This window comes from Nannospalax galili, unplaced genomic scaffold, assembly GCF_000622305.1.
Source record: "Nannospalax galili isolate Female #2095 unplaced genomic scaffold, S.galili_v1.0 scaffold111, whole genome shotgun sequence".
Lineage (NCBI taxonomy): Eukaryota > Metazoa > Chordata > Mammalia > Rodentia > Spalacidae > Nannospalax > Nannospalax galili.
Genome location: NW_008330487.1, coordinates 90,862 through 102,201, shown reverse-complemented (window position 1 = coordinate 102,201; position 11,340 = coordinate 90,862). Strand labels below are relative to the sequence as shown.

General features: G+C 45.8%; 1 protein-coding gene across 1 annotated transcript in view; it reads left to right on the top strand.

Annotated features, from left to right (window-relative positions):
* Hdac1 (histone deacetylase 1) overlaps positions 1-11,340 on the top strand; it is a 38,626-nt gene that overhangs the window by 252 nt on the left and 27,034 nt on the right. Inside the window, exon 2 of the mRNA XM_008847957.3 lies at positions 5,831-5,943. Within this exon, the coding sequence (XP_008846179.1) occupies positions 5,831-5,943 (113 nt within the window). The remainder of the gene's footprint in view (positions 1-5,830; positions 5,944-11,340) is intronic.

Genomic DNA, 11,340 nt, shown 5'->3' with positions numbered 1-11,340 from the left:
AGGGGCGGAGGGGGGAGTCGGGGCCGCGGGGCCAGGTTGAGGAGAAGGAGGTCGAGGCCGAGAGGGGTGGTCGTGGAAGGAAGGGCCAGCCTGGGGCAGTCTTGGGGGAGTGGCTGAGGCTGTCCGACCTGAAGTTGGAGTGAGACTCCTGGAGGGTGGGGGCAGGAGGCCATGGAGACGTTTTGCCTGTATAGCTTTTCTTGCAGAGAATACAAAGGTCTTTCACTGATTCCCCCCGTCCCCCGTTTTTTTGGGGGAGATGAGATGATCTCACTATGTAGCCCTGGGTGACTTGGAATTCGGCTGTATAGACCAGGTTGGCCTTCAGCGCAAAGAGATGCCTCTGTCTCCCCACTGATGGGATTAGAGGCGGTTGCTACCATACCCAGCCATACTTTTAAAAATACTTTATTTTTAGATACTAATTTTATGTGTATGAGTGTTTTGCCTACATGTATGTAAGTGCACCCTTGTCGAGCAATGCCCGCAGTGGTCAGAAGAGGGCGTTGGAGCCCTTGGAACTGGAGTTTAGAGATGGTGGTTAGCCAGTGCGTGCTGGGACCTGAACCCAGGTGCTCTGCAACAGCCGTGGTTTTAACTGATGAGCCATCTCTTCAGTCCCTACAGCCATACTTTTTTTTTTTTTTCTGGTCTTTTTGAGACAGGGTCTCCCTGTAGCCACAGCTGGCAGGCTGGCCTTGAACTCACAGAGATCTGCCTGCCTATGCCTCCCGAGTGCTGGGACACCTGGTCCCAGCCATACTTTTTAAATGTATTTTGAGACAGGGCATCACTATGTAGCCCAGGCTGGCCTTAAACTCATGATCCCTCCTGTCCCAGCTTCCTGAGTGCTGGGTTTATGTTTATGCCTATACTCAGCTTGGAATATCTTTTCAAAGCCCAGCTCAGGCTCTATACTTTGTTTTTGGTTTCTTGAGGCAGGGTCTCCCTGTATCCTCAGCTGGCCTGGAACTTGCTATGTAGACCAGGCTGGCCTTGATCTCACAAGAGATCTGCTTGCCTTTTGCTCCAAGGGCTGGGATTAAAGGCACAGGTCAACACCCTGGCAGTTTTTTTTGGGGGGTGGGGTGGGATGAGAGTCCTATGGGACTGGCCACTCCTCCACTCCCTCCCCACCCCTCTCTGTGTCCTCCCCCACCCCCTATCTAAGAGTAAGGCCTGTAGTTGCTTGTTGTTAAATGCTGCTCCCCTGATGCAAAGGGAAAGATGCAACCTGCTAAAACAGACTTTTTTTTTGTCTTTTTTCCCAGCTGGCCTAGAACTAGCTATGTAGACCAGGCTGGCCTTGAACTCACAGAGATTACCTGCCTCTGCCTCCTGAGTGGTGGGATTAAAGGCTTGCACCACCACACCTGACTGATGATGTAATAATTTAGGAAGTTTGTGTAGAGTGAGAGAAAAGAGGATCTAGGTTGAAATTCTGAAGATTTGGCCTAGGGAAAAGGCTAAAGGCCCTCATGCTCATTCCCCAGACTGGCCTTGAACTCTTGGCAACACTCTTCTCCAAATCTCCCCTAGTGCCTTAGCCACCATGCCTGGTTGGTCTTGTATCTTTCTTTTTTTTGAGGCAGGGTCTCCCTGTAGCCCCAGCTGGTGTGAACTCATCACTGTGTAGACCAGGCTGGCCTTGAATTCAGAGATCCACCTGCCTCTGCCACCTGAGTGCTGGGACTAAAGGTGTGAGCCACCACGCCCAGCCTTGGTCTTGTTTCTTATAGATAATGAGCCATTTAGAAGTCTTTGTCTCTGTATCTTCAGTCCCTAAGATGTGGAATAGCTTCTGGTAGGCATTTAATAAATGTTTGTTGATTAAAGGCCGGAGGGATGGCTTGTGATTTAGGAGCACATACTGCTCTTGTAGAGGACTCAAGTTCAGCTTCCACCACCCACATTAGGTAGCTTATAACTGCTGTAACTGCAACTCCAGGGGATCTAACACCCTTTTCTGGCTTCACCTGGAGCCATACACAGTTAAAGAATAGACACACACACGCGTGTATGTGTGTTTTGCCTGCATGTATGTGGTGCATCTATGTGTGCAGTTGCCCATGGAGGCCAGATCCCCTGGAATTGGAGTTATGGGTGGTTGTTGGCTGCAAGGTGGATACTGGGAATCAAATTGGGTCCTCTTCAAGAACAGCCAGGGCTTTTTTTTTTTTTTTTAAACAGGGTCTCCCTGTAGCCCCAGCTGGCCTGGAACTCACTGTGTAGACCAGGCTGGCCCTGAACTCACAGAGATCCACCTGCCTCTGCCTCCGAAGTGCTGGGACTACAGGCCTGTGCCACCATGCCCGGCCAGCCAGTGCTTTTAACCACTGAGCCATCTTGCCAGCCTCATAAAAAATAAAATCTTTTTAAACTAAAAAAAAAATTTTTGCTGGGTGTGGTGGTGCACACCTTTAATCCTAGCACTTGGGAGGCAGAGGCAGGCGGGTCTCTGAGTTCAGGGCCAGCCTGGTCTACATAGTGAGTTCAGGCCAGCTGGGGCTGCAGGGAGACCCTGTCTCAAAAAGACCAAAAAAAAAGAAAAAAAAACCCTCGCGTGTGTGTGCGAGAGAGAGAGAGAGAGAGAGAGAGAGAGAGAGAGAGAGAGAGAAGCAGGGTCTTCTCTGTACCCCTGGTTGACTTCAAGCTCTAATCTGATTTCAGTCTCCCAAGTCCTGGACCTTTACAGGCATCGGTCGGTCACTGTGACCAGCTTTAGGTTGAAAACTTTTTTAAAGGGAAGCTTGTGTGAGGAAAAGACAGGGTTATTGATAAAGGAGAAATATAATAGCTAAGAGCTCAGTATAGGGACTGGAGAGATGGCTCAGCTGTTAAGAGCACTGACTGCTCTTGCAGAGGACCCAGGTTTGAGTCCCAGTACCCACATGGTGGCTACAAACCATCCTTAACTCCAGTTCCAAGGGAATCCGAAGCGCTCTTCTGACCTCCGCGGCATTGCACGACATGGGTGCACTCACATACATGCAGGCAATACACTTGTACACATAAAATAAAAATAATAAAATATTTTTTTAAAAAAGAGTTCAGTATATTAAAAGTATTAAATAAAATAGCCAAAAGAAGTTGAAGATTGAGTAAAGTCACTACTAGTGATGGTGGTTCTAGAAGAGACCAGGTAGACTTAAGGACAGCTTTAGCTGCCATGTGGTTACTGGGAACCAAATCCAGGTCCTCTGTAAGAGCAGCCAGTGCTCCTAACTACTGAACCACCTCTCCAGTTCTCTCCTTTTTTAGAAAAAGGTTTGTTTATGTGTAAGAATGTTTTGCCTGCATTATATGTAGTGCCTGTGGAGGCCAGAAGAGGTCAGATATCCTGGAACTGCCATAGAGGTGGTGAACTGCCATGTGGATGCTGGGAATTGAACCTGGGTCCTCTGCGGGAGTAATAAGTGCTCTTAAACCCCTAAGCGTTCTCTCCAGTCCTTGCTCTTACTGCCCTCTAAGGTACTATGATTGCGTTGGGAGGCCTAATGTAGCTTTTTGTATATTAGATTTGGAGTCAGAAGAGTTGACTTCCAGACCAGTCTTAGCTGTGTGAGCTTAGGTAGGTACTTTGTTTCCCTGAGTCAATTTAATTCATTGTATGTTTATTGAGCCCCATAATGTACATAGCATATAGTCTTTGCCTTCAGTTTTGTACCAGTCTTATGGTATAAATGAATATGTAAATATTTAAAATATAAAGCTGAGGCTGGAGAGATGGCTCAGCGGTTAAGAGTACTGACTGCTTTTGCAGAGGACCTGGGTTCAATTCCCAGCAACCACATGGCAGCTACAAACCATCCTTAACTCCAGTTCCAGGGGCATCTGAAGCCCTCTTCTGCCTCTTCTGACCTCCATGGCATTGCACGACACGGGTGCACTCATACATGCAGGCAATACATTCATACACATAAAATAAAAATAATAAAATATTTAAAATACAAAGCAAGATGAAGTGCCATATACAAATTTCTTTTTTTTTTTTTTTTGAGACAGGGTCTCCCCGTAGCCCCAGCTGGCCTTGATCGCACTATGTAGACCAGCCTGGCCTTGAACTCACAGAGGTCCACCTGCCTCTGCCTCCCAAGTGCTGGGATTAAAGGCGTGTGCCACCACACCCAGCACAAATTTCTTTTTTTAATTATTTTTATTTTATGTGTGTGAGTGTTATGCCTGTATGTATATAAGTGCACCTGTGTCATGCAGTGCCCACAGAGGCCAGAAGGGGGTATCAGATCCCCTCGAACTGGAGTTATGGAAGGTTGTTAGCTGACGTGTGTGCAGGGATTCAAACCCTGGGTTTTTGCAAGAGCAGACAGTGCTCTTAAATGCTGAGCCATCTCTCCAGCCCCCACAAATTTCTTTTAGAGGAAAAGACGGTTCACTTTTTCCTTTTTTTTTTTTTTTTTGAGACCGGGTCTTACTATGTATCCTGTGTATCCTATAACTCCTTGTGTATACTAGGCTGGCCTTGATCTCAGAGAATCGCCTGCCTCTGCCTCTGCTTCCCAAGTGCTGGGCTTACAGGTGTGTGCCACCAAGATCATTTATTTTGATCTGTAAAAAGTTTAGGTGGACTTGCTCAGCACTTAGGAGGCAGAGGCAGATGGATTTCTCTGTGAGATTGTGGCCAGCCTGATCTACATAGGAAGTTCCAGGCTAGCTGGGACTATAGGGAGACCTTGTCTCAAAAAAAGAAAAAAAAAAAAATTAGACCCTGAGCTGGGCTTTTTAGCGTGCAGTTCAGAAAATATTCTAGGATAGGTATAGTAGTATATAAGTCTACAATCCCAGCTTTCAGGAAGCTGAAGCAGGGGGATTGTGAATTTGAGGACAGCCTGGGTTAGAAGGTGAAACACTGTCTCAAAAAAAATATTTAAACTGGGTGTGGTGGTGCACGCCTTTAATCCCAGCCCTCTGGAGGCAGAGGCAGGGGATCTCTGTGAGTTCAAGACCAGCCTGGACTACACAGTGAGTTCCAGGCCAGCTGGGGCTACAGGGAGACCCTGTCTCAAAAAGACCAAAAAAAAAAAAAAAAAAAATTAAAAAATTGGGGTTGTGTATGGTGGTGCATGCTTTTAATCCCAGCACTTGGAGGCAGATGTAGAGGCAGACAGCTATGTCTCTGAGAGTTCAAGGCCAGCCTGGTCTACATAGAGTTCCAGGCCAGCTGAGGCTACAGAGTGAGATCTTGTCTAAAAAAAAAAGAAATGTTTTTTGAGCAAGGAGTTATGTTATTAGAGCTCTGCATTAGGAAAATAACTCTGGTTGGTGACAGTGTAGTAGACAGTTTGAGTCAAAGGCACAGGAACTATTAGAAGGCTATTCCTGTAGTTATAAAGCAAGCAGCAATAGAGGTTTGTTTTTATCTATAAAATGAGTATACTACTCCTGTCTACCTATTGTATGATGCTGCTGTGATGATCCAGCAGGATGTGGGTGAATATGTTTTGACATCATAAAGAATCGCAGTGTGTAAGAAGCAAACTGACATACAATTCTAAATAGTAGTGGTTAATTTCTTTTATGGGAAAGGAATTCCTTGGAGGTGCCTTGAGATGAGTTACCTCACTGCCTGCTGGTTTTGAATGACTCCCTGCTATCTAAGCATTTAGATGCATTTCAAGGGGAGAAAAGGCAGGACTTACCTTTAAAAGCTGGCCTGCCAGGTCTGCCTCCCCCACCCCTCCTTTGGAATTGCTCTTCTTTAAGGTGGGGAAAGAATCTTGGAAACTAGAAATGAGCCATAGTTTTTCCTGGGAGTTTGCTGGGTTCTGGGAGTGTGTGTTTTACTGTCACTAAAGCTTCCTCTCTTCTTTAGGGGATGTTGGGAATTACTATTATGGACAAGGCCACCCAATGAAGCCTCACCGAATTCGAATGACTCACAACTTGCTGCTCAACTATGGTCTCTACCGAAAAATGGAAATCTATGTGAGTTACTGGAGTGCTGCCCCTGCTGCCCCATCAGTTCTGGTTCCACATACTCTATTGCACTTTCTCAACTGCTCATTGACTCCCTGACTGTCTTTTGGCAGGTGGAGATTCTATTTTTTAAGTTTAGTGTTGAGAACCACATGTAAACAAAGTATATTACAGTGCCCACGTGTATAACAATGAAGGAGTGCACAGGACAGAGAGCTGAGGAGTAAGGAAAGGGCAGCAGTGGAAAGTTTCCTAGAGGTAATGACTAGGCAGGATTTAAAGATTGAATGCAGGACTTGGGGATTGAGCTCAGTGGTAGAGCCAAGCACAAGGCTCTGAGGCCCTGGGTTTGGTCCTGAGCTGGGGGTGGGGGGGCATGGTGGTGCACACCTTTAATCCCAGCACTTGGGAGGCAGAGATAGGCGATCTCTGTGAGTTCAGGGCCAGCCTGGTCTACATAGTTCCAGGCCCTGTCTCAAAAACAAACAAACAAACAAAACGAATGGTCAGAAAATGGGTCAGGGGCTCTTGGTCTACATAGTGAGTTCCAGGACAGCTGGGGCTATAGGGAGACCCTGTCTCCAAAAAAAAAAAAAAAAAAAAAAAAAAATTGAATGGAGAGCCAAGCATTGTAATAGAAGCCTGTAATCCTAGCAGGTGGGAAGTGGAGGTAGGATGATTGGGAATGGAAGGCCATTCTCAGCAACATAGTTCAAAGCCAGCTTGGCCACATGATATCCTGGAGTTCAGAAAGGGACTGGTGTTCCAGGTCAAGGCTTCAACACCGGCACAAAGGCAGAAGTGAAAAATCATGTGGTGTTGGAGAGAATTAAGTCATTCAGTGAGCAAGTTCACCGTCAGCTGAGCATAGTGACACATACTTGTAATATCAGCACTTGGGATGTTGAGGCAGGTGGATCGCTGTGCTTTCAGGCTGTCCTGGGCTACATAAAGGGTTCCAGGCAAACCTGGACTAGAGTGTTTAAAACCTTGTCTCAAAAAAACAAAAAGGGAAAAAAGAGAAAGAGTATAGACTTTTTGGACACAAGGTCTTGTGTATCTCAGATGTGCCTCCAACTAGCTGTATAGCTTTGACCTTGGAACTTACCCCTTTGGCTCGCCCTTGAATGCTGGAATTGCAAGTTTACTGATTTTTGTCAGAGTTTCCCATTTTTAAAGAAAAATGGGAAATTCATATTATATAATATCTTTGAGGCTTAAATTGTTGGCCCAAGGTCTTTAAGGTTTTTCTGCCTTTGGTTTTTGGTGGTGCTGGGAAGAAACTCAGAGCCTCACACATGCTAGGAGAGAGCTCTACCTTGAACTATAATTTCCAGATTTGTTTTTATTTTTTAATGCATATATAAGCAAAATGTACCAGTATATCTGTGGACTAAGTTTGGTCCAGTGGTTCTTAGTTTAACCTCCTCTAGAGGTGAGTAACAAAAATGGAGGGTTTTTGTTTTCTTTTGCTTTTTGTGTTCTTTTTGTTTTTGTTTTGATTTTTTTTTGGTCTTTTTGAGACAGGGTCTCCCTGTAGCCCCAGCTGTCCTGGAACTCATTATATAGACCAGGCTGGCCTTGAAGTCACAGAGATCTGCCTGCCTCTGCCTCCTGAGTGCTGGGACTAAAGGCATGCGCCACCACGCATGGCTTGTTTTGATGTTTTGAGATTGGATCTTGCTGTGCAGTAGCCCATACTGACCTCAGGCTGTGGCAGTCTTGCTACTGTCCTAGCTTCCCAGTTGCTCAGATTATAGGTACTTACTTTCATGCCTGGCTTATTTATTTATTTTATTTTATTTTATTTTATTTATTTGTGATAGGGTCTCTTATATCCCAAGCTGGCTTCCAACTTAGTGTGTAGTGGAAGATGATATTGAACTGGTTCTCTTGCCTCTACCTCCCAAATACTAAGATTATAGGTATGTACCACTATGTCCAGTTTATATAGTACTGGGGATTAAACCCAGGGCTTCCTCTATAGGAGGCAAGCATTGAATCAACTGAACTGTAGCCCCAGCCCTTTTATTCTTTTTTGTTTGTTTGTTTTTTTGTTTTATTGAGGCAGGGTCTCCAGTAGTCCCAGCTGGCCTGGAACTTGCTATGTAGACCAAGTTGGCCTTGAACTCACAGAGACCCCCGCCTGCCTCTGCCTCTTTTATTTATTTATTTTTTTGGTCTTTTTGAGACAGGGTTTCCCTATAGCCCCAGCTGGCCTGGAACTCAGTGTGAAGACCACACTGGCCTCCAACTCACAGAGATCCGCATGCCTCTGCCACCTGAGTGCTGGGATTAAAGGCGTGCACCACCACAACCGGCTCTTTTATTTTATTTTAAAGTGAAGAGTTGAACCCAGGGCCTTGTACATGCTAGGCCAGTGCTCTACCACTGAGCTATATTCCCAGCTTTTCAAGCGTGCATTTTAGACATGGCAAGAGCAGGATGGGCAAGATGGCTCAGTGGGTAAAGGCACTTGCCATCACCAAGGCTAAAGACCTGAGCTTCATCTCTGGGACCTACATAATGGAAGGAGTGAACAAAGTCTGGAAAGTTGTCTTCTGACCTCCACACTCGTCCTGTTGTGCACACACACAGAAAGTAGATACATGAATAAAATGTAGTTAAAAAAATAGGGGCCAAGCTGGGCGTGGTGGCTCACGCCTTTAATCCTAGCACTCAAGAGGCAGAGGCAGGCAGATCTCTGTGAGTTCAAGCCCAGCCTGGTCTAAATAGTGAGTTCCAGGACAGATGGGGCTACAGGGAGACCCTGTCTCAAAAAGACCAAAAAAAAAAAAAGTAGGGGCTGAAGGGCTGGAGAAATGGCTCAGCGTTTAAGAACACTAGTTGTTCTTGCAGAAGACCCAGGTTCGAATCCCAGCGCCCACATGTCAGCTAACAACTGCCCATAACTCCAGTCCCAAGGAATCTGACAACCTCTTTTGACTTCCGTGGGCCTTGTGGCACATGGGTGCACTTACCTACACGCAGGCAATACACGCATACACATAAAATAAAAATAATAAGCCAGGCGTGGTGGCGCATGCCTGTAGTCCCAGCACTTGGGGGGCAGAGGCAAGTGGATCTCTGTGCGTTCAATGCCAGCCTGGTCTACATAGTGAGTTCCAGGCCAGCTGGGGTTACAGGGAGACCCTATCTCAAAAAAACAAAAAAATTAAAAATTAAAAAAAAAAAATAGGGGCTGGAGAGATGGCTCAGCAGCTAAGAGCACTGACTGCTCTTGCAGAGGACCCGGGTTCGATTCCCAGCACCCACATGGCAGCTACGAACTGTCCTTAACTCCAGTTCCAGGGGAATCTGAAGCCCTCTTCTGACCTCCGTGGCATTGCACGACACGGGTGCACTCACATACATGCAGGCAATACACTCATACACATAAAATAAAAATAAGAAAATATTAAAAAATAAATAAAATAGCCAGGCGTGGTGGCGCACGCCTGTAGTCCCAGCACTTGGGAGGCAGAGGCAGGCGGATCCTTGTGAGTCAAGGCCAGCCTGGTCTACATAGTGAGTTCCAGGCCACCTGAGGCTACAGGGAGACCCTGTCTCAAAAAGACCAAAAAATAAATAAATAAATAAAAATAAATAAAGCCAGCAATAGAAATGGCAGTGCTTGTTGTGAGATTATTGCAGAAGTTCAAATGACAAGGGCTCTGGACATGTCACCTCATGGCATAAAAGTGTGCTATTAACACTGCATTCACGGCTTCAGTGACCTAACAACAGCAGCATCCTCACCATTTCGGTCTGAAAGGGATGAGTCTTCTCTTCCAGATGGCTATGTTGTGTCTTCAGAGCTGGTGTAGACACCTAGAGAAGCAAGGAGGGAAACTGACAGACCTAGGCACATAGAGCTTTCTTTCTTTTCTTTTTTTTTTTTAATTTTATGTGTACATGTGTATTGCCTGCATATTAGGTGAGTGCACCTGTGTCATGCGATGCCCGTGGAGGACAGAAGAGGCTGTCGGATCCCCTAAAATTGGAGTTATGCACAGTTGTTAGCTGCCATGTGGGTGCTGGGATTCGAACCTGGGTCTTCTGCAAGAACAGTCAGTGTTCTTAACCCCTGAGCCATCTCTTCCAGCCCCAAGCTTTCTATTTTTTTATGTGATGGTTACCTGGGAATAAATATGTTTTCAGGGATCAAGCTTCCTTGCTTTTTGTTCTCTTTTGTTTGTTCGTCTGTCTGTATTTTTGGATACAGGGTCTCATGTATCCCAGCCTGGCCTGTAACTCACTATCCAGCATGGGATGACCTTGAACTTTGGATATCCTTTTGGCTCTACTTCGCAAGTGTTAAGATTGTAGGCGTGTGCATTGCACCCAATTTCTATGGTGCTGGGGATTGAACCCAGGGTACTGTGCATGCTAGGCAAGCTCTCTACCAACTGAGCTACATCCCAGCCCTTCCCTCCTTTTTATTACAGAGGAAAAACCCTTTCTAGAAGCTTTCCAGCAGAATTCCTTTTCTGTCTTTTGATCATTTGTCACCTTCCAGCCATTTTCTAGTTTAAATGGATAAGATTACCAGAACTGTATTTCGTGATTTGATCCCTAGGGCTGGGTGCATCAACACCTAACCAAATTGGGATCTGTTCCAAAGAAAGAGAAGAGAATGACTGGTTGGGAGGAACCAGCTATGACCGCCATAGGGAGAATATCTTACTGGAGATGTTGTCATCTGCATTTTTTTGTGGCGGGGGTGATGAGGGGACTTTTGAGACAGGGTCTGCCTGTAGCCCCAGCTGGCCTAGAATTCACTATGTAGACCTGGCTGGGCCTAGAACTCACAGAGATCTTCCTGCCTCTGTCCTCTGCCTCTGAGTGCTGGGGGTGCACCACCATGCCCACCTTTTTTTTTTTTTTTAAAAGATTTTAATTTTTTAATTATGTTGGAGTGTTTCTGTGTGTGGGGTATGTGCAAAAGAATGTGGGTGCCCTCATGGCCAGAAGAAGGTGTTGGATCCTCTGGAGCTCAGTTATAGTCAGTTGTGAGCTGCCCATATGTGGGTATTAGGAACTGCCCAATGTGGGTATTAGGAACTGACTGAGATCCCCTGTAAGAGCAGCACATGCTCTTAACTGCTGAGCCATCTCACCAGCCCCATTATGGTGTTCTTATTACAAACTTCTTTTTCTGTTTCTTTTTTGTTGTTGTTGTTTTGAGACAGGGTCTTCCTGTAGCCCTAGCTGGTCTGGAACTCACTATGTAGACCAGGCTGGCCTTGAACTCACAGAGATCTTCTTGCCTCTGCCTCCCAAAAGGTGTGCACCACCATGCCTGGTCTTATCATAGACTTCTAAGGTAAAACCCCAATATAATTTCTCCTCAAATCTTTAGATCTTGTTCCTAAAGGTGATTTTTTTTTTTTTTTAAATTTTTCT